General features: G+C 48.5%; 1 protein-coding gene across 4 annotated transcripts in view; it reads right to left on the bottom strand.

Moving 5' to 3' along the window:
* RAP1GAP2 (RAP1 GTPase activating protein 2) overlaps positions 1-24,002 on the bottom strand; it is a 185,131-nt gene that overhangs the window by 57,356 nt on the left and 103,773 nt on the right. For all 4 annotated transcript variants that reach the window (XM_069542763.1, XM_069542764.1, XM_069542765.1 and 1 more), the window contains one exon: positions 4,867-4,902. In XM_069542763.1, the coding sequence (XP_069398864.1) occupies positions 4,867-4,902 (36 nt within the window). The remainder of the gene's footprint in view (positions 1-4,866; positions 4,903-24,002) is intronic.

The raw sequence follows: 24,002 nt of genomic DNA, 5'->3' as shown, positions 1-24,002 counted from the left end.
AATGTTGAGAATGTGTTGAGCCCTTGGAAGAGTGGTAAGAATATGGTAAAAGCTATAGGTAAGCAGCTTTTCCATGCTGGTGCTATTTTTTTTTTTTTTTGGCTGCACTGGGTCTTCGTTGCTTTGCATAGGCTTTCTCCCTAGTTGCACCAAGCAGGGGTTAGTTACACGGGCTTAGCTGCCCCATGGCACATGGGATCTTCCCAGACCAGGAGCGAACCCATGTCCCCTTCATTGCAAGGCGGCTTCTTATCCACTGTACCACCAGGCAAGACCCATTTCAACACTTAAACATCACCAGGCTCTCTCAAAGCCAACAGGTGAGGGGTGAGGGATGGGAACCTGCATCTTGGGGTGTCGGCACCCACAGGCTGGACCTCATGCCACACCAGCTCCACTCCTCCCTGGTGGGAGGGCCCACGGCTGACGGGCAGGTGGCCTGGTCCTCACTCCGCTGTTGTCTTACTGCCAGTGACCCTGGACAAAGTTGAGCCTCTTGCAGCTTCCACAGCTTCAATTGTGAGATGAGGATTCTAACACCCACCTATCCATCTCACAGAGGTGTCATCGCAAAGGTCAGGCACCTTCACTGGGCCTGGATTAAAGGGTATCATCTGCAGGTGTCTGGGAGATGCCCTTCTGGGGAGCAGGGCCCGGTCCAGCAGTGCCACGTTCTGACTTAAGTGGGTTTTAAGGGAGTGGGATACATGGCATTCCCAAAACTGAATAAATTCCGACAAGGGTGTGAGATGCTGGGACACACTGGGACACGCAGGTCCCTCTGGAGAGAAGAGTGTCCTGCAGCAGCCCCTGCCCGATCATAAAAATACAGAGCAGGAACTTGACCTTGCACAGCGCTCCCTCCTTCAGTCTCCTCTGAAAACTCTCAGCACCTATTTACCAACTCGGAAATGGGGGCCCTGGGAGGAGGTTCCTGGAGCTAGTGGTGTCAGCACTTGGAGGTGAAGCTGGGCCGTGTGTCTAGAGTGCAGAGTCCTGTCCCACAGCCCTCAGAACCCAGGACTCCTGCTCACTCACTGGGTGGATCTAGACTTGGTGGGACTGAGTCACCTGCAGCATCGTCCAGGAGGGAGTAGGGAGGGTCCCTCCCACTCGACAGGCCCTCCTTTCCCCACATGGGGAGAAAACCACCTGAGTGGACAGCAGTCCCTGAGCAGGGAAGCAAACTGGGAGGGTGAAGAGAGGGGTGATGTCAGGAGTTGGTCTGTTTGTCCTTCGTTAGTCATCCCTGCCTGGAAACAGCCCCGGGCAGGTGAGCAAACCTCCTCCCATGCCCTCCCCCATGACAGAGCCACCGCCCAGCACTGGGCCCTCTCCATGTGTCAGCCTTTGCTATTGTTGCTGTTCGGCCGCTAAGTCGTATCCAACTCCTTGACCCCATGGCCTGCAGCACACCGGGCTCCCCTGTCCTTCACTATCTCCCGGAGCTTGAGCAAACTCGTGTCCGTTGAGTCAATGATGCCATCCAACCATCTCATCTTCTGTCGCCCCCTTCTCCTCCTGCCTTCAATCTTTCCCAGTATCAGGGTCTTTTCCAATGAGTTGGCTCTTCACATCAGGTGGCCAAAGTATTGGAACTTCAGCGTCAGCATCAGTCCTTCCAATGAATATTCAGGGTTGATTTCCTTTAGGATTGGCTGGTTTGATCTCCTTGCTATAGGTGTCATGATTATGACCCCCTCTCTCATCCCTGGCCATGTGGACACTAGGTGCAGAGAGGTAGAATGACTTGGCCAAGGATGTTCAGCTAGAGAGCATCAGATAGAACTTGAACCCAGGACCGAAGGGATCCAAAGCTTGTGCACTTCTCTTGCTTCAAAGGATTGCGCTCTTCTTCAAATCCCTTGACTCTCGGTCAGGGAGGTCAGGAGTCCTGGATCTTAGTCTCAGCTCTTCACAACTCTAATAGAGCCCTGGATGCTACAACACTCAAGCCTCTGTCTCCACGCCCGCAGCATGAAAGAGGGCTCCCACACTCAAGGACAGACTCCAGCCGCACTTCACACCAGCCACTTCCCCACATGACTTTCAGATACACGGAAGAGCTGGCAGCGGTGGCCCCTCGGAGGCTGGGGCCCAGGGGGTACTTGGCAGAGGCCCAGGCATTGGGAAGTCTGGTCTCAGCCCCAGGTAGTCTCAGCTGAGATGAAATTGACCAACCACCCGCAGGGGTCAGCCACCTGCCATGGAGACAGAAAGGAAGCATAAAAACCAGACCCTTGGGAATTCTCTGGTGGTCCAGTGGTTAAGACTCCGAAGCTGCACTGCAGAGGGCATGGTTGCATCTCTGGTCAGAGAACTAAGATCCTGAAAGCCTCGTAGTATGGCCAGAAAAAAATAAAACAGACCCCCTGCCCTTGATAGGCTCCCAATCTAGCTGAGAAGACAACTCAGTAGCCTTGAAACAAGAGAATGATGAGGTCAGTTGAGTGGGGCTGGATTCTGTGCCCTTTGTGGGGAAGGCAGGGCTAGGGGGAGGGAAGTGGGTAAGGAGTGAGGGGTGAGTGGATTGCAGGAGCAGCCAGAGAGAAGGCAGGGCAAGCTGCAAATTCCCTACCAGCTTGGCAGAGTGCAGAGCGGGACTCCAGGGATTGAGGTGGAAATCCCAGCTTTACTTAATTATATGCTGCCTCCCACCACTCACTGTCAAGGCCAAGGCCCTCCCTGTTTCCGAAACTTGACTGTAAGCTCCCTAAATACATATAAATTAGCTTGTAGTCCACACACTGCTGGGCACAGAAGGGGATTTTAACAACTTGCTTGTGATAATAACACAACCACTAATAATAGTTTTCCCTTAAACCATCCCTAACTCTCCCCACCCTTAGGGGGGTGACCTGGCTTTTCCATGAGGACCATGCTTGATTGCTGGTGACAGTCACCCTCTCAGCAGCTCCACCTGCATCTCAGGCTGACTGTGGGCACTTCATTTGCCTCCCTCCTAGAGCTTCCAAACCATCACTACCATATCTTCCTTCCTGGAGTCTGGAGCGTCTACTTAGCCACCATAACATAGTGGCTAAGCCTTCTGGCTCCAAAGCTACAATAATAACTTACCAGCCTTTGAGTGCTTTATTTAATAGCTCTGTGCCTTGGTTTTCTCATCTGTGAAATGGGGATAACAATATACCTACTTCCTGTGAGACTTCTCAGAAAGAAATGAGGTGACACCTATCAATCTCTGAGCCCAGAGAAGTGCCTGAAATGTGTAGGCTATCATCAGCATCTTCTTCCCATCTATAACTGTTATTTCTCATTTCATCCAGACAACCATGTAAGTGGGTATTTGCATTCTCATTTGTAGAAGCTGTGCTATCATGATTTATGAGAACTATTAATATATATTTGGTATAGCAGCCAGGTCCCAGGGGCTCCCACTGGCCAAATCTAAGACAACTTGAGCATTAAAATAAAGATTTTACTATATAGACTATAAACTATCGTATAATCAGAATCCATTAGTCCACACCAATGAGTGAATGGATGAACAGATGGATGGATAGATGGACAAATGAACAAATGAACGGAGAAAAGGCAAAGCTCTTTCTGATTGTAGAAAGCCAACTATAAATGTAGGAAAAACCTAAAACCCTTGGCATTTCCTAGATGCTAAGAGCAATGGAGCATCTCTTTTTACAGCATTTGAACCTTTGTCCTTCATTCCTGAAACAGCTCCAGAGCCAAAAAGGTGAAAGGGGTGCCTTATTATTCATAAGCTTATGTTAATGAGGTAACTTCTGGGAAGCCGCTAAGGATGGGAGCTTGTTGCTAGGGGAACCAACCCTGATTAGAGGGTTGGAACTTTCAGCCCCAACCTCAACCTCCAGAGACAGAGGATAGGCTGGAGAGTCAATCAATCACCAGTGGCCAATGATTTAATCAATCATCCTGTGTAAAGAAGCCTCCACAAAAACCCACAAGGACAGGGCTTGGGGGATTTCCTAGCTGGTGAACACACAGTTTCCGAAGAAGGCATGGGAGCTTGCATCCCTTCCCATATACCTTGCCCGCGGCCATTCTTCCATCTGGCTGTTCCTGAGTTATCTCTTTTTACAATAAGCTGTTAACCTAGTAAGTCAGTGGGTTTCCTGAGTTCTGTGAGTCTCTCTAGTGAATTAATGGAACCAAGGAGCGATCATGGGAACCTCTGATTTATAGCCAATGAGTCAAAACACGAGTGATAATCTGGATTTGGGATTGGGGTTGAAGTCAGAGGAGGGTGGTCTTGTGGGACTGACCCCTTGACCTGCGAGATCTCCGGGGAGACTGTGTCAGAACTGGGTGAAACTGTAGAGCACCCAGCTGGTGTTGCTGAATTGCTTAGTGTGGGAAAATGGCCATGCGGTTGGCATCAGAGTGGGGCGAGAACAGTGCTGTGAGTAGACAGAAAACAGGAACCAGAGGCTCAGAAAAGGGCAGGAACCAGTGCTGGCGAGTGTTAGGAGCAGGATCTGAACTCAGGTCTGTCTCCTACTTGGCTGCTCTGCCTCCCAGACATGAGATGACTCCTCGAAGAAGGGGCTTTCTTTCTGACCCATTCCAGGAACGACGGACCCTCTCAAACCCTCCCCACATCCGTCTGCCCTGCTGGCAGGTTCTGTTTATCTTCTCTCCATCCTTCAGGCAGGAGCCATTCCAGAATCCTGAGTGCTGTTCACGTGGAAGTGGCCTCAGGTGGCCCAGGCCCCTCAGAACTGTGCTCTCTTCTCTGCCCTCCCTCCAAGGACCTGGGTTTTGCCCGAGGGGTTTCTCCTGGTGTTGTGTCCTGAGGTCGCTGTGGCACTCCCACCCGGGCCTTGCCCCGCACCGCCCCCCCTCCCCGACCCCCACACTGAGGATGCTCACCTGCATTTTCTCCAGCATCTCGAAGAACTCCGCTGACTGAAAGACACAAACAGGGCAGAGAGACAAAGGCAGGGCGTCAGCCAGGAGGTAAAGACAAAAAGTCTCCCTGCTGACTGTCTGGAAACTCAACCCCGGCTTCCCCAGGGACGAAATTCATTTGGATCAAGAGAGAAGATAATTTGATTTCGCCTTTGCAGGGCTGGAAAGGCCAGAACACCCCATAGAACAAAACGGGGAACAAAGCGTGCCCAGGCTGGCATGTGGCCCTGGAGGGAACAGTTTCTCAGTCTCTGTCAAGAGGGAGGGGCCCCTGGGAAAAGCCGAGGTTTCCCCAGCGCCTGGAGATTCACCCTCCAGCAGCATTCATGTTTGGGATGCTTTCAACCCAACAGTGGGGCCAAGATGTCCCACACAAATAGATTTCCAAGTTTTGTGGCAACACACAGCCCCTTCTGTCTCCTCACAAAAGTCTCACTTAGAATTCCAGCATACAAAACCAGTTACAGCATGCCGCCCTGGCCAAGACAGCTGTGGAAGCTTGAGCCCTGGTGGGTCACCTCTGCCTGTCCCTGTCCGCTGTCCCCAAGGGACATTTTGGGAACCCGAGAACGTGAGAGCAAAGCCTGAAAACTGCAGCCTCCAGGAGCCTGGATGGGTTATTTTTAAAATCATAAACTATGTAAGTCCAAAATTTTAACCTACTTTGGTGCCAACTTTGTAAACTCCAGATAAGACCAAAAAGAGAAAAAGAAGGTGGAATGGAAGGGTGAGAGGCTGAAAGCTGTACCCTAACAAAACACAGGCAGAGGTTCCACCAAAAGAGTCCTCACTTCCCATTCTGTGAAAAGAGCTCTACTTTCTTCTAGGCGTTGGCAAGCCCTGAGTTAATCAGCACTCAGAATGGACTGTCCCCAGATGAATAGGGGACAAAAGACAGCAGTGAAAAGGAAACATGTCCTTGTCGCTTCTCCACACAGAGGTAGGGCATCCATCCTGCCTTCCTCTGCAGGCACCCACAGGCCAGAATTGCCTGATGTCCCCATCAGCCTCCACATTCTCAGAAGAGAACCATCATGGAAGGACCCTTGTGGAGTCATGGGCAGAAACCTGGCCCTGCTTCAGACTCCCAGTGACCTCTCCCAAGCTAAAATTGGCCCATCAGAGGCAAAGAGTTTTCAACCTCTGCGAAGTTCAGGATTCAGGGTCTGGAAACACGACATGTGAATGTTCAGGGTTGAGGACAAGTTTTGGGCACCCACATCAAGCACCTTTGACCAGAAGCAGGCATCAAACATCCAGCTCTCAAATCTATCCTTCCCATTTGCTCTGTGGATTCTTACCAACTCCAGTCTCCAGGATACCAAGAATAATAAAGAACTCACAGAGGGACTTCCCTGGTGGTCAAGGGGTTAAGAATCCGCCTCCCAACGCAGGCGAGGCATGTTGGATCCCTGGCGGGTGAACTAAGATCCCACATGCTGCAAAGCAGCTACGACCGAGCAGCGCAATTACTGAGCCTGCACAGCACAACTAGAAAGAAGCCCTCAAGGCGCAACAGAAGACCCGCATGACACACCTATGGCCTGATACAGCCAAATAAATAGATAATTTTAAAAAAAAATAACTTATACAATTTAGTAAGGATAGAAAGATGAGAAGAAAGAGGATAAGAAGATAGAAACAAACAATCAACATTTTAAATACACAGACCTCTGACCCAACAATTCCTCTTCTAGAACATACACATACTGACATATGAACACAAAGATAGACACAATAAAATGGTCATTGAAGCATTGTTTGTAACAGCAAAAAAAAAAAGTGGAAACAAATATCGATCTACAGGAAACTGATCAGAATAAGCTACACAGAATAAAATACAAATCCTATGGGAAGCCATATGTCAATAATTTAGATAACTTACATGAAATGGGGACTTCCGTGGTGGCTCAGACAGTAAAGAATCTGCCTGCAATGCGGGGGACCCAGGTTCAATTCCTGGGTTGAGAAGATCCTCTGGAGAAGGGAAGGGCAACCCATTTCATGAGAATTCATGGACAGAGAAGCCCATGGGGTCACAAAGAGTGGGACACAACTAAGCGGCTAATACAAACACAGATGAAATGGACAGTTCCCAGCAACCACAGACTACCGGAACTGACTCAGGAAGAAACAGAAGATCTAAAAAGACCTACAATTAATAATAGAGGTTGGATCAGTAATCAAAAACCTACCCACAAAGAAAAGCCCAGGTCCAGATGGCTTCAGTTGTAAATTCTACCCCTTAAAGGAGAAGTAATACTAATTCCTCCCAAACTCTTCCAGGAATAGAAGAGGGAACACTTCCCAACTTATTTCATGAGGCTAGTACTACACTGACACCAAAATTAACATCACAAGAAAAGAAAACTACAGACCAATACAGCTTATGAAAATAAATGCAAAAACTCTCAACAAAATTCTAGCAAACTGAGTCCAGCAACATAAAAAGAACTACCATTTCAGTAATCCCACTCCTAGGTATATACCCCCAAGAGAAGTGAAAACACGTCCACTCAAAAACTTGTACACACAGTGTTCACAGCAGCAATATTCGTAATACCTCCCAAAGTGGAAACAACCCAAATGTCCATCAACTTTTGAATAAACAGATTATAGTATATCTATACACTAGAATAGTAGTCAACCATTAATAAAAAGAATTAAGTATTGGCACATGCTACAACATGGATAAACCTTGAAAACACTATACTAAGTGAATGGACACAGACAGAAAAGGCTGCATATTACATGATTCCATTAATATAAAATGCCCAGAATAGGCAAATCTATAGAGACAGTATGTAAATTTGTGGTTGCTTAGGGCTCAGAGAAATGGACGATTTGGAAGCTAAAGGACATAAGGTTTCTATTGGAGCTGATGAAAAATGTTCTAAAATTGACTGTGGTAATGGTTACACAATTCTGTAAATATACTAAAAACCATTAAACTGTATACTTTAAATAAAACTGCTCGATTATTCGGAAAGAAATCTGAGGACTTCCCTGGTGGTCCAGTGGTTAAGAATCTGCTTTCCAATGCAGGGGACTCAGGTCCGATTCCTGGTTGGGGAACTAAGATCCCGCATGCCTCGGGGCAACTAAGCCGACACACCACAACTACAGAGCCCATGCCTCAACTAGAGAGAAGCCTGCCTGCCACAGCGAAAGATCCTGAATGCTGCAACTAAGGTCGCATGCAGCCAAAATAAGTATGTTTTGAAAAGAAAGCAGTAGTTCCATATTGCTGACATAAGATGTTCTCCGAGATCTATTAAATATAGGGGGGGTGGGGGTGCAGCTCAGAACATCACAGAGAATATGACCCCATTTTAGTAAAAACAAAACCTAAAATTATTTATAGGTATGTATATAAATGCATAGAAAATAATACAGAAGAATAGACCTCACACTGTCAAAAAGTTATTATAACAAGAAGAGGGAGAGAGTAGGGAAGGGAGTTCTGCTTTATACACGGGATGCTTCACAAGCATGCAGACCTACATTATTTGCCTAGTTCAATTTCAAAGAAATAAGTTTTGTAAAGGAAACAAAAATATGCAAAGGACTCAATTTGCTCAAGGAGAAATACAAAATGACCAATGAAACATGCCCAGCCTCCCTAGTTATTAAAGTAATTAAGATAAGAAGATAACATCTTTCACCTATCAGATTGGCCAAGATTAAAAAGAAAATTCAGTGCTGGCAAGGACTATAGATAAGTAAGTGTGTGCCTGGTACTTTCTGAAGGGCAATTTGGTACAATGTGTCCAAAGCCTGAAAAACGTTCAGGTATTTTGGTCCATAAACCTACCCTAAGGAATTTACGCTAAAGCAATATTTGGGCAACTACACAAAAATATTGTATACAAGGATATCTGTAGAAACCTTGTTTATGGGTTAAAAAAGAGTGGAAATAATTGAAGTGCATATCAATAAGGGGAAAATAAATAATACACGGAAGTATGCCCATACAATAAAATAACTCTAAAAGGAGATCTGTATTGGTTATGCTGGTATGAAGATTCATGTCATATCGCTCAGTGAGAAAAGTACAGATCAGAACAATATGGTCCCTTTTAAATTATTATTTACTTATTTATTTTTGGCCATACTGGGGCTTCACTGCTGAGTGCGGGCTTTCTCTGCTTGCAGCCAGTGGGGCCTATTCTCTAGTTGCGGTGCTCAGGCGTCTCACTGCAGTGGATTCTCTGGTTAGGGAGCACAGGCTCCAGGGCACACAGGCTCAGGAGTTGCAGCTCATGGGCTCCAGAGTGTGGGCTCAGCAGTTGTGGCACATGGGCTTAACTGCTCTGAGGTACATGGAATCTTCTCAGACCAAGGATTGAACCCACGTCCCCTGCATTAGCAGGCGGATTGTTAACCACTGGACCACCCAGGGAAGTCCTGATCCTTTTTTTTTTTTTCCAACATATATATCTTCCTGTGGATGTACATATCACTCTTGAAGAATATTTGCCAAGTTGAGTTATAGGTTAACGATAAATTTATCCTTTTTGCTTTTCAGTATTTTTTCAATTTTTTATAACAATTATAAATCATTTCTGTAATTAATCAACTGCAAAGACTTAAGCACATAATCAGAGGCTTTGGCATGCCTCTCTTCCCTTCCCCAACTCCTGCTACAGTATGCCCCATCTGGCACTTTCACAAGTTTTCCGGCCTTTTGTGCCCACAGAAAGCCCCTGAATTCAGGCCAATTAATTTCCAGATCTAATCATGACCTTGTGTGTTGTAGATAAAGAAACTCTCTTGAATCAACCCCACATCCAACTTACCCATTGGTATCTATATAATCTGGCAACCAAAAAATCCTTAGGTGTGTTCTTACACAATGCTCTTGCGCTAGTTAATCAATTAACCCCACATGATTAAACACTGGTCACTGGAAGTACTGGGGAAGGGCCCCCTCCCAGGTGGCTCAGTGGCAAAGAACCTGCCTGCCATGCAGGAGACTCCAGTTCAATCTCTGGGTCGGGAAGATCCCCTAGAGGAGGAAATGGCGACCCATGCCGGTATTCTTGCCTGGGAAATCCCATGGACAGAGGAGCCTGGCAATCTACACTCCATGGAGTCTCAAAAGAGTCAGACAGGACTTTGCAACTACATAACAACAGATCTTAAAAATTATGAGACAAAACTAAGCAGAGTGATGCTGCAGGTGACCAGTGGTTCAGAGCAGGCAGGCAGCACTGCTTGTTGGGAGGTGAGAATATTAGCTCAGTACTGCTATGTAACAAACTACTCCCAAAAGTTAGTGCCTCACAACAGTGTCCATGGGTCAGGAGTTCAGCTGCTTCACTGGGCAGCTCTGGCTCAAGGTTTCTCAGGCAGTTGCATTCAGGATGTCAGCAGAGGCTGAAGGCTTGATTGTGGCCAGGGGATCTGCTTCTAAGATGGTTTAGTCACAAAGCTGTCAGCAGGAGGGCCCAGCTCCCATCACATGGACCTCTCCTTTCGCTGCTTGAGTGCCCTTACAACATGGTGGCTGACCCTCCCCGACCCCAAAACCCACCCAGAGCAAGACAGCCAAGAGAGAAAGCACAAAGGACCTTTACACCTATTCCTTATTCTAGGCCTTATTTTTATCTTATTTTATCCTTATTCTTTATCCTGTTCCTTACTCTTTATGGGTTTTTTTAAATATTTATTTTTTTATCTGGATGCTTTGGGTCTTAGTTGCAGCATGCAGGAACTTGCTCGCAGCATGTGGGATCTTTTGTTGCAGCATTCAGACTTCACTCTAGCTGTGGTGCCCAGGCTCCAGAGCACAGAGGCTCCGAAGCTGCAGCCTGTGGCCTTAGTTGCCCTGTGGCAGGTAGGATCTTAGTTTCCTGACCAGGGGTGGAACCCGTGTCCCCTGCATTGAAAGGCGGATTCTTAACCAATGAACCACCAGGGAAGTCCCTGTCCTATTCTTTAGAAGCAAGTGTCCATGACCAGCCTGCACTCGAAGGGATAGGAATGAGGACACTTCTCTCTACAGGAGAGAAGTGTCAAAGAATTTGAGGTCATGTTTTAAAATGACCACATCAAGGAAGGCTTCTTGTAAGGCTTCTGGTTGTAAATGCAACCAGACCTTAAAAGATAAACAGGAATCACTTGATAGAGAAGGAGTGTGTGTTAGTTGGTCAGTCCTGTCCAACTCTTTGCGACCCCATGGACTGTAGCCCACCAGGCTCCTCTTGTCCATGGGGATTCTCCAGGCAAGAATACTGGAGTGGGTTGCCATTTCCTTCTCTGGGAGGAGGGGGCGGGGGGGAATCTTTCCAACCCAGGGATTGGACCCGGATCTCTTGCACTGCAGGTGGATGCTTTACCGTCTGAGCTACTAGGGAAGCCCAATAGCGAGGGTGAGGAGGGCGTTACAGGCAGCAGTAACAGCGAGGACAAAGGTGAAGTGTGTGGATCAACTCGGCTGCCCGAGGCCTCTGGGTCAACATCCTGAAGTTCAGACTGAAAAGGAGGGTGCAGGCCTGAAAGACTCTGAATGCCAGGAATGTGGGCTTAATCTGGAAGGTCCTGGAAAGCTTCTGAGGTTTGTGTATGGCAGAAAGACAGTCCTCTCTTAGTATCTGTGGGGGATTGGTTCCAGCATCCCTGAGGATACTGAAATCCAAAGATGCTCCAGGCCCTTAAAGAAAATGGCACAGGGACTTCCCTGGTGGTCGACTAGTTAAGAATTTGCCTTCCAATGCAACAGACATAGGTTCAATCCCTGGTTCGGGAAGAATCCACATGCCCCAGGGCAATTAAGCCTGTGTACCAGAACTACTGAGCCCATACCCCTCACAGCCCATGCTCCAAAAAGATAAAAGAAGCCAGTGCAATGAAAAGCCGGTGCGCCAACCCTGGAGAGTGGCCCCTGCTCGCCACAACTAGAGAAAGCTGTGAAACACTGAAGACCCAGTGCAGCCAGAACCAAATAAATGAATAAAGAAAAGCTTTTTAAGAAAAGAAAATGACAGCACACAGGTGCCCCCTTTTCCCACAGGTTCCACCAGCTGGGGATCAAAATCAAAATCTTTGGTTGAATCTGTGGATGCAGAACCCGGGGATACAGAGGGTCAATTCAACAGGAGGCGTGGAATCCAGTGGTCAAATCCAGGTCTGGAGAGTGGCCGACATCCTACTGATCGGTTTGTGTGGCACAAGGCCTGTGATTCAATCTCTCTTACTTCCCTCACCTGAAAGCGGAATCAGCCCCTGCCTTTCAGGGCTCACGTGAAGATGAAGTAAGAACATGAACAAGAAGAACCAGACCCTGGTCCATGGCTTTTGTTATTGTTCAATCGCCAAGTCATATCTTACTCTTTATGACCCCATGGACTGCAGTGCCGGGGTCCAGCCCCGGTGGATCCAGGGAATTCGAAGGTGGGGACAGCGTCGGCGTCTTTGGAAAAACTCTGCCCATGGACTGCAGCACACCAGGCTACCCTGTCCTTTACTACTGGAGTTTTCTCACGTTCGCGTCCATTGAGTCGGTGATGCTATCTAACCATCTCATCCTCTGCTGCCTGCTTCTCCTCCTGCTTTCAATCTTTCCCAGATCAGGGTCTTTTCCAATGAATGGGCTCTTCGTAACAGGTGGCCAAAGTGTTGGAGCTTCAGCATCAGCATCAGCCCTTCCAATGAATATTCAGGGCTGATTTCCTTCAGGATTGACTGGTTTGATCTCCTTGCTGTCCAAGGGACTCTCAAGAGTCTTCTCCAACACCACAGTTCAAAAGCACAAATTCTTCAGTGCTCAACCATCTTTACAGTCCAACTCTCACATCCAAACATGACTACTGGAAAAACAACAACTTGTATAAGGAATTCTGAGAAACTTCACTCTGGAAATAAACTCTGTCCTGCTGGGAGATGATCTGGTACCTTTAGGTAGTTAGCGTTTTCCTTTTATTTTTATGAAAATTTTTATTTATTTAATTTTTGGCCTCGCTGTGCAGCATGCCAGATCTTAGGCCCCAACCAAGGATCAAACCCATGTCCCCTGCAGTGGAAGCAAACAGTCTTAACCACTGGAACACCGGGGAAGTCCCAGCTTCTCCTGATTAAGCTTTTCTTGACTTCATCCGTCTTCCCGGAGGCAGTGTTTCGATTACTGCTAAAAACGGGTCTACTTCCTGAATGAAGATGCTCCATGGCCTCAGGCCTGGCACAGATGGTGAGATGAAAGGGCTGTGACTCAGCCTCAGTCCTGAGTAACACACAGGGTGGACAACTGCGGCGTGGACAGTGTCCAGGAGCAGAAATCGGCCAGTGGCAACTTGGCCTGGGCTGACCTGGCCCCACTTCATGGTGACTTGTTGAACTTTCCAGTGGAATGGTGCCAGCCTTGGCAAAGAGCAAGCCTTCTTTTCCACCCAGAGGCAAGGTGACTCAGGCCAGCCTGGGACAGCAGTTCCAGTCCCACCCTTGTCCACACCCCCTGAGACTGCTTCATGCAGCCAAGGGCGCGCAGCAGGCATGCAATAAATGCTCACTGACTCACTGGCAACATCCCACAGGCCCTTCAGGACAGAATGAAGCCCTGCCAGAAGCATCCTTCAGAAGGGGACCCCCTCCATCAGTTAGCAAGAAACGTAGTTCAGCTTCCTCACCAGTAGCAGCGGCCCAGCTGTCTAACTTATTATTAGCAATAGCCATCACCACCCAAATCTGGGCAGAGGCCAGCTTTCCCCCTGGGCTCTGCTTTAACAGCCAGGTGAGTAGTCCATGAAATAATCACCGAGAGCCAGCGCCCAGCTAAGGAATCCATAGGCTGGGCCCCAAGGCTCTGTCCAGGTTCAAGCCATGTCCTCCCACCTCCCCTTATAGAAACCACCCAAACTTCCTTTAGAAGGACAAAGCGACTCCTTGCGGGGAGAGAGTCAGAGGAGGTCCGAGGTAAGAGGGGCAGGAGAGAACAGGAACTGCAAGGCCAGTCTTGAGGAATCTTCCCGGCACCCCTCCTTGTTCACTCTGCTGCCAGCTCCCTGCCCAGGTGGTGAAGAAGCAGAGGCAACAGAAGAAATTCAGTACAGGAGGGCCACCGCCCCATCTCAGCACCCTGGCCCCTCCCTGGGGACAGGAGCAGCCTGGCCTACCTCCCTCTGGTCCACAGCAGCTCTACACGTGGACGCGGCCTTTCCCAGCAGATGGGCGGCCACCTGTTCTTTCCTTCTTACAGCATCGCAGCTCGGAGGCCCCCACCAGCACATCCCCCCTTCTTTCCTCCTCCTCTCTGAACCTCGCTGGAGATGTAACACCCACCGCCATCCATCTGCTGCCCACCGGATCCCTGCTGGGGGTCCTGCCCTAGCTTTGGGCTCCTCTGTTCCCCTCTTGCAGGCAGGCTGTGTTTGTGTGTGAGCAGCCTTCCTACACTCTTGCCCAGGAGGTACCACCCACCCACTGCTCACACACAGGACAAGGTTGTGTGAGCACCTGAGCCTTGCAACAGGGCTCAGAACTGCACCGACTCACAGGGCTGTGGTCGGATAACATGAGCCAGTCTGCAGCGCTGGGATGGCACCCAACGTAGGACTCATTCCATGCACGGCAGCAGTGACTGTCTCCTGATCCAGCCTCAAGGCAGGACGTGCATGAGGAGGCCAAGTCATATTAACAGCAACCAGAGGGCTAAAACCAGACAAGGATGGGAGACAAGGTGTCTTCCAGCCCACAGGGGTCCCACAAAAACGGGATGGAGATGAGGTCGGGGGTGGGGGAGAAAACAGGGGTCTGAGCAGGTTTCTCATCCCACAGGGAAGGAAGACATCACTAAAGAAAAGGATTCCTGCAGAATTTCATAGAGATTTTTGGAAACTTGGGGATCTGGGAGCCCAGAGCACACACCCTGTTGGGAACCAGATCAGATGTGCCCCAGGGCTGCCCAACCACACCACACACTGAGCTGTCCTGCCTCAGCTGCTGGCTCAGAGGCCCCTATCTGCAGGACAGCAGGATGAGGGCCAGCTGGAAGCCAGCCTGGCTGCTGAAACCTGAAGAGGAAAGCAAAGGATGGCCCACTAGAACAGAAAGCCCTCGAGGGCAGGGCTCTGATTGTTTTGTTCACTGCTATATCCCTGGGTTTACAGCTGCCTGGCACAGAGGAGATGCTCAGGAAACATTTCCTGAGTGAATGACTCAAAACCCTGCCCTGCAAGATGAGAATGAAATGGGCAGGGGAGACTGACTGTAAGTGACTGGAGCTATCTCCTTGGGATGGCTACAGTCAGGACAGGACAGGCCAATGCATGTGCTCCTAAGCACTGTCTCTTCTCCGACCACAGACTGCACTCCTCACCCTGGACAGCCAACAGGTGTCCCCAGTAAGTTCCATCCAGACACAGGTCCCATTTCAATCAATCTTCCTACCCTCCTCTCCCCTATGCACACTTCATGCTTCTCCTTCCCTGCTTTGGTCTCCCTTCCCACCATCTCACACTGAACACGGCTCCTTGGCTGCTGGAGTTCTGCAAAGGTACAGCTTCAACTATGTCAAGTTGGGCCAGGAGCCTGCAAGGCTCTATTACCTATGGCAATGGTGATACAATGGAACCATGTGAAGGACATGTTAAAACCTAGGTTCCTGCCATCACCACTTCCCCACCACCACCACCACCACACTGCCACCAAGAGAATCTGCATTTCTAACACACTCCCAGGTAATACCAATACTCCTGACCAGACACCACACTGTGAGAACCACTGACCTACGGAATTATCATGTTTAATGCAGACAGGGTGTGAAAGGGACCAAACTGGCCAGAGCAGAGATAAGACAGGGAAAAGGGTGGGAGGATGGCTGGCTTTTATAAGACATCTTCAAAATTAGGCAGATTCATATTTAAATCTATGAAAGAGGATCTGAAAATGCAAATGACTACAAGTACCAGGCGAGTAACATTAAAAAATGAAGAGATAACAAGAGATTGGATCAGTAATCCAAAACCTCCCAACAGAGATAAGTCCAGGGTTAGATGGCCTCATGGTAAATTCCAGCAAACATTTAAAGAAGAATTAGCACCAATCCTTCATAAACTCTTCCAGAAAAAGCAAACAGGAAGGAACACTACTTAACTCATTCTATAGGCCAGCATTACCAAAACCATACAAAGAAACCACAAGGAAATAAAACTACAGACAAGTATCCCTGATGGACACAGATGTAAAAATTCTCAACAAAATACTAGCTCATCAAATCCAACAGCATGTTACACACTGTGTCCAGGTGGGATTTATCCCAGGAATGCAAGGTTGGTTCAACATAAGGAAATCAATCAGTGTAATATACCACATTAATGGAATTAGGGGGAAAAAAAAAAACACAAAATCATCTCGATGCAGAAAGAGCATCTGACAAAATCTAATGCCCTTTCTTGATGAAAAAAACACTCAGAAAACTAGGAATACAAAGGAACTTCCTCAACATGATGAGGGCTTTTTTTTTAATCCATGGCTAACATCATGCTCAATGATACTGAAAGCATACTGCAAGCTTTCCCCTTGGGACCAGGAACAAAGAAGGATGCCCACTTTCTCCACTACTATTGAGTGTACTGAAAGTTCTATGCTGAACAATTAGACAAGAGAAAGAAATAAAAAAGAAAAAATAAAACTATATTTGCAGGTGACATGACCCAATATGGGAAACCCAAAGAATCCACAAAAACACTACTAGAGCTAAGAAAGAAAATCAGAAAAGTTGCAGAGTGCAAGATCAGCACACAAAAGTCATTTGCACTTCTATACATCAGCAATGAACCATCTGAAGAGAAAATCAAGAAAACAACTCCATTTACAAGAGTATAAAAAAAAAATAAAATAAAATACCTAGAATAATTTAACCAAGGAAGTAAGGGATTCAAGCACTGAAAACTAAAAGACATTGATGAAAGAAATTAAAGAAGACTTAAATAAATGATATGGCATTCCCTGTTCATGGGTTGGAAGAATCAGTATTGTCAAGATGGCAGTAACCACCCAAAGTGATCGACAGATTCAATCCAATCCCTATCAAAATTCAAGTTGGATTTCTTTGCAGAAATTGACAAGCTGTTCCTAAAATTGATGTGGAAACTCAAGGAACTCAGAATAGCCAAAACATTCTTGGGGAAAAACTCACAATTCCCTATTTCAAAACTTACTACAAGGCTACAGTGATCAAAACAGTGTGCTACTGGCATAAGGATAAACGATGGAATAAAATTTAGAGCCCAGAGATAAATCCATGCATTTATAGCCAATTGACTCTTGATGAAGTCAAGACCGATAGACAGAGAAAGAACAGTCTTTTCAACAAATGGTGCTAGAAAAACTAGATACCCACATGCAAAATGAACAAAGTTGGACACCTGTACACCACACCACATCCAGAAGGCAAAAACTTAAATCTAAGAGCTAAAACTGTAAAAACTCTTAGAAGAAAACATAGGGTTAAATTTTCATGATCTTAGATTTGGTAATGTATTCTTAGACATGACACCAACAAAAAAGGAAACATAAATTATTGAACATAAAAATTTTTAACTTTTGTGCTTTAATGGACATTATCAAGAAAGTAAAAAGACAACCAACAGAATGGGAGAAAATATTTGTAAGGCACACATCTGTATCCAGAATACATGGGCTTTCCTGGTAGCTCAGCAGTAGAGAACTGTCCTGCAATGCAGGAGACACAGGAGATGCTGGTTCGATCCCTGGGTCAGGAAGACCTCCTGGAGGAGGGCATGACAGCTCAATCCAGTATTCTTGCCTGGAGAATCCCATGGCAGAGGAGCCTGGTGGCCTACAGTTCATCGGGTTGCAGAGAGTCAAACACGACTGAAGCCACGGAGAAGCACATAAGTGTGCACACCCAGAATATATAAAGAACTCTGATAACTTAACAAAAAGACAAGCAACCCTATTTTAAAATAGGAAAAGGACTTGGATAGACATTTCTCCAAAGAAGATATACAAAGGGACAATAGGAAAATGAAACAAATAGTCCACATCATTAAGCTGTGCGCATGTGTGTGCTAAGTCCCTTCAGTCGAGTTGTGGGGAAATGCAAATCAAAACCACAATGAGATACCATTCTCACACCCACTAGGATGGCAATAGTCAAAAAATAGAAAATAACAGGTGCTGGCGAGCATGTGAAAAATTGGAGCCTTCATACATTGCTGGTGGGAGTGTAAAATGGCACAGCTGCTATGGAAAACCGTTTGGCAGGTCCTCAGTAAGTTAAACATGGAGTTGCCATATGACCCAGCAATTCCACTCCTGGGTAGGTACCCAAAGAACTCAAAACAAGTACTCACACAAATACTTGCACACGAATGTTGTTCATTCAAGAGTTGCACTATTTACACTTGCCGAAAGGTAGAAACAACCCAAATGTCCATCAACAACTGGACAGATTAACAAATTGTGGTGCATCCACACGACAGAATATCATTCAGCCAGGAAAAGATACAAAGTGCTGATACACGCTACGAGGTGAATAAGCCTCAGAAAAGCATCCCAAGTGAAAGATGCCAGGCACAAAAGGTCCCATACTGTATGACTCCATTTCTACAAAATACCTGAAATAGGCAAATCAATCCATAGAGAGAGAAAGCAGATGAGTGACTGCCAGGGGCTGGAACTGGGCGGCGGGTGCGGGGAGCAATGGAGAGCAATAGCTAAATGGGATTTCATTTGGAGGTGACAGAAAGAGTTTAGAACTAGACAGAGATGATGGTTGCAAAGTACTGTAAATATACTAAATGGCAATGAATCGTTCACTGTAAATGATTAATTTTATGTTGTGTAAATTTTCCCTCAATGAAAATAAGAGTTGGGAGAGTGAAACAATGGTAATGGAAGAGTACACATCCCTTGCAAAAGGGGCAACCGCTGCTCCTCTCTGCCAGGCTGCAGGCAGGGATGCCAGCTAACGTTACCAGAGTTTTCAACATTTCAAGGTGAGCCAGAAATCCCAATTTGTGTGTAAACCCCCAGCTTTTAGACATTGATAACCAATTCAAATATTCTCTACATGGACCAAACAAAATGTGTCTATGAGCCAAGTCAGTCCACAAGACACAATTCCAGGCTCTGCTCTGTATAACAAGGAGCCACTGAATGTTTCTAAGCTGGAAAATGAGAAGATATAAGAAAAATTTAGGGAGTCCCAAGATATTCTCTGTTGGGTACACGTGATATGCCAGGTACTGATCAGGCACATTACAAATGCTATCCTGTCAGTCCAGGGAAGGAAGGTTAGAGGGGTGGAAGGCTTTGAGTGATTAAGCAACTTGCCCAAACTGAACATATTCAGTAAAGGCAGAAGCCAGATTCAGGTTCAGATCTATCTGGGTGTGAGAACTCCATATCTCACTATGTGCCTGACAGACATCTCAGACTGAACTAGGCCCAACAGAACACTCAGAAACTCTTTTTTCTTTTTTTAATCATTAACTCTTCCCCTCAAAAGCTTTCCTCCACCCTAGCCAGTCTTCCCCATTGTCCACCCACCCTGACAAAATCCCCAGGATCATCACTGATTTCTTTCTTTTTCCTCATTCTCCATACCCAACAGGCCTGCAGAGTGAAAGTGTTGCTCAGTCACGTCCAACTCTTTGCGACCCCATGGACTGTAGCCTGCCAGGCTTCTCTGTCCATGGAATTCTCCAGACAAGAATACTGGAGTGGGGCCCCTTCTCCAGGGGATCATCCCGACCCAGGGCTCAAACCCGGATCTCCTGCACTGCAGGCAGATACTTTATGAGCCACCAGGGAAACCCCAGTAGGCCTGCAAGTCCAAGGTCAAAATATCTCCCAAGTCTGAGCACTTATCAACAGCACCCCTACTCCCATCATCTTTCACTGCCCCTGATCAGGACCATGAAGCAGCCTCCTCAGCAGTCCCCGGTTTCCACAGCAGCGCCTCCCTAACCAACCCACCCCACTCGGACATCAGCCACACAGTCTTTTTAGAAGATAAATCAGATGGCACCCATCTCCCTCCAGTGTACCACTCCATACCCTGCCAAGGTCCAGGGGTGTCAGGACATTTCAGTTTGTAACAAGGTCACCAGGCTCACACCCTGCCCCCTGTTCTGGGGCTACTGGTGGCTCAGCCTGAGATTGGGGGACTTCTCGACCAACCCTCAAACAAGTATCCTATCACTCCTCACACTCCCTAAACAGTCACAGTCCAGGAAGGGAAAGAAAGGAAAGAACTCAGCCCACCCACCTCCCTCCCCCAACCTCCCGCCTGCTACAGATAGGTGTGAATGAGAAGACAGCAGTCCTGACCCCATGTTCAGCAGGAGGGGCACAAGGCCTGGCAGAGCTGAAAGAGGGGGGTGCCCACAGAGCCTCCAGGGACAATCTGACTTGGCAGGAAGGGACCTTGACTCCCAGGCCAGGGGGAAACGTCACACACACCACTCCCAAGTGTCACCCTAACAGCCCCAAGGCCCTGTGACAGGACACGGGCCCCTGCCAGGGCCTTCCCGGGCACACAGCACAGAGCAGGGAGGGCTGCAGCCACAGGGCTGGCCTGCCAGCTCCGAGTGTCTGGAGCCAGGTGGAAGGAAGGCAGCTGCAGTGTCCCTCCCTCTCCCGCCCTGGCACCCCACCTGGCACAGCCTGCAGGTGGGTGAGAGTCCCCTCAGGCCCTCATCCGGCATCAGGAAGCCTTGACAGAGGAGCACAGACGTGAGCTCTGCCCAGTCTCACACCAGGACCCCCACCTCACACCTCCAGGTCAAGGGGGAAAGGCTCTGGTCCCTGACTCTACCCCACACCCCCTCTTCAGCACTAATCCCCTCTGTCCCGGGTCTCTCCTTCCCCAAGTGACAGTGGCCTCCGCACCCCGCCAGGGCTCCCTGCCAGGTGATAGCAGAAGTGCTCGTCTGGCTCCCCCCTTGACCAGGCCACTCTGGGCAGCCACTGTGGACAGGCACAGCCCCCCAGCCCGGGCACACTCACCAAAATGTTCTTTAAGAAATCCATCATCTTCCACCAGTGCCTTCCCCTGCGAGTTGAGGGGGGCCCTGACTGTCTGCCTGAGCAACACTGTAGTGGTGGCTGCTAGCACCCCAGCTGCGGCTGCTGCTGCTGACGTTGAACAACTTCCTTAAGATCAAACAAGGAACTGCAGGACTTGGGTGTCCGCCCGGAGCTGTCATTCCACATTGACTGGACCTGACCTCTGACCCCTCCGTCACCGCTGCTGTTTTTCTGGGGAACCCAGAGCTGGTGGAGCCACCGCATAGCGTATACAGTAAGAGCGAGAGGTTCCCCCCCGCCACGGGAGAGGCGTAGTAGGTTGTCAGGGGAGACTCATTTGGGGGTGTTGGAAGCATTACTGTCCCTCCAGCCTTAATCTTTTTGTTTAATTTTATTTATTTATTAATTTATTTAGGCTGTGCTGGGTCTTCACTGCTGCACAGATTTTTCTCTAGTTGCCGTGCCTGGGCTTCTCATTGCAGGGGGCTTCTCTTGTTGTGGAGCATGGACCCTAGGGCGTGAGGGCTTCAGCAGTTGTGGCACACGGGCTCTAGAGTGCAGGCTCAGCAGCTGCAGAGGGCACAGGCTCTAGGCTGCACAGGCATCACTAGTTACAGCTCCGGGCTCTAGAGCAGAGGCTCAATAGCTGTGGTGCACGAGCTTAGTTGCCCCATGGCATGTGGGATCTCCCCCGACCTGGGGCTGAACCTGTGTCTCCTGCATAGGTGGGCCGATTCTTTATCACTGAGCCACCAGGGAAGCCCTCTTCCACCTGCATCTGGAGTGATTTCTCAGTGCTGCTGGCCTGCGATGTATGACGGGAGGCAGGACTGGGGCATAGGATGCTGTGGGACTCAGGGCAGGCCCCACTGGCTTGGGACCTCAATTTTCCCACCTGCAAACTGAGAAGCCCTATGTATAAGAAGAACAAAAATGAAATAGAAAGAAAGCAGGTGCCGGTATCTTATAGACATTCACATGGTCCCCATAGAGCCCCAAATCTCCTACTCAAAGATTTGAAGAAACAGCTAAAGACATGGTTCCTTTGCAGGTGGGTCTAGCAGGAGGGAGGGCATCCGTGGTGGCTAGTCGGTAAAGAATCTGCCTGCCAATGCAGGAGACTCAGGTTCGATCAGACATGACTTAGTAACTAAAACATCCCCACCTGGTAGGAGGGAACAGAGGCACTGTGAACGGCTTTCTTTCACCAAACACTCTAGGTTTTGTTATTTCAATCTTTGTAAGGTATTACTTTGGTTTAATTTTTTTTAATGTGCCTTAAAAAAGAGAGCAGTCCTCACGTCTTGCGGCTATCCCACAAGAAAAATAAAAAACAAGTAAAGTAAATGGCTTGAGGAGACTTGTACTGCATCTACAGTCCAAGGCCCAGAGGCACCAAGTGCTGTGCTATTAACAGAGTAAGAAACGAGGCCCCAGAGCTCAGTCCAGGGCTCACCTGCGTCTCGGAGTCTCCTCCAACACTAATAAACACATCACATTTCACATCCATCCATAGTCCTTGGTCCCATTCCAGCTTTGGAAGAAAAGTAATGTCCCAGCTCAAAAGGAAGGGAATGAATTTTTAAATCCCTCAAAAAAAAAAAAAAAAAAAAAGGCAGCATGGTGTGGAAGAAATAGCCCCTAGACTTTGTGCATAGCTGACAAGGCTTTTACCTGAAGTTCTGCTTCTTACAAGCTGTGCAGGCTGGTTGCTCAGCCTCTGAGCCTCAGTTTCCACATCTGTAAGATGGACAAAATCTGACCCGCTTTGCACAGTGGCTGTAGAGTAGGGTGCGATACACATACTTCGTCCAGGGAGAGTGAGGCACAAACACCCTCAGTAAATGGCCACTATGAAGATCTTCATTTCTTCCCCCAGTGCTCACTCCTCATGCCCTGGCTCCCAGAGACAGTGTGAAAAGTACCCCACCACCTGCTCAGCCCCACCCAGAAGCTGATCGTTTTTATTTTTTGGCATGCCATGTAGCATGTGGCATGTTAGTTCCCTGACCAGGGATCAAACCCGTGCCCCCTACATCAGAAGCGCAGTATTAACCACTGGACCACAAGGGAAGTCCCCAGGAAGCCCATCCTACCTCTGCTTCCCCTCCTCGAGCTCAGCCTGCCGCCAAACACACAGCCCACACACTCTGTCCAATGCAGTCCCATCCTACGCTGGCTCGAGCCCAGAAACCCCAACAGCAGCCACGGGAGATCAGAAAGGCCAGGATATGTCCCCAGGGACTGGGAGAGGACACAGCTCAATCGAGGTCAGAGAAGGTCTTGGCATGTGTCCATCCCTGGGGGCATCAAGTGACAATGAAGGTCAGGGAACGGGGGGGGGGGGGGGGAACAGGGTTCTAGGAGATGAACTAGGCCATCTCACACATCTGGAGGCGTCACGTGCCAGAGGAAACCCTGGCCGCGGAGAAGGCTGGCAGTGTTCTTTCCAACTCTTATAAACCTGACAGAGAAGTCCATGTCAGGAGAAAGGAGTGGTCAAGCTCTCCACCCTCCCTGTCCCTAAAGGGGCCCCACTGGGCTGTCCCTATTGAGCCCTTCTCTCCTGCCCCTGGAGAAGAACCCTGGATGAGGCTCCTGTGTCCTCAACATCCTCCCACACCTGCTTCTGGCTCATCTGCATTCCTTCTCTGGGCCCGTGAGTCAGTACCAGGGCCCCACTCCTGCCCCACCCTGCAGCCAGGCTGTCCAGGACATGCCACATCCAGAATACTTCTGCCACCCGCTTGGCCACAGCATACCAGGACCCAGTGCAGGAAGCCTTGTGGTCCCAAGCCTCTGCCCAGGTGCAGAGATGCATTCAGAGGCAGCGAGGAAGGAAAGAGACAAGCAACGACTTACTGATCCCCTCTGGGCCTGGCACTGACTCAGGGCTGTGGACCCTGGAAGATCAGCCTCAGTTCCTCTCCTTTCTACCCACTCCCCTTGACATGGTTGACTCCTACTTGTCCTTCAGGCCTTAGCTTGGAGATCACTTCCTCCAGGAAGCCTTCTGAGCATCCACCCCTCCCCCAAGTAGTACTTCCATAAGCATCCAGCATGTGCCCTATTGGGTCACTTATCTCTGCATTCTAATTTTTCAT

This window comes from Ovis canadensis, chromosome 11 (assembly GCF_042477335.2).
Source record: "Ovis canadensis isolate MfBH-ARS-UI-01 breed Bighorn chromosome 11, ARS-UI_OviCan_v2, whole genome shotgun sequence".
Classification (NCBI taxonomy): Eukaryota; Metazoa; Chordata; class Mammalia; order Artiodactyla; family Bovidae; genus Ovis; species Ovis canadensis.
Note: the sequence above shows the minus strand (reverse complement) of the source record. Positions and strands in the feature narration are given on the sequence as shown.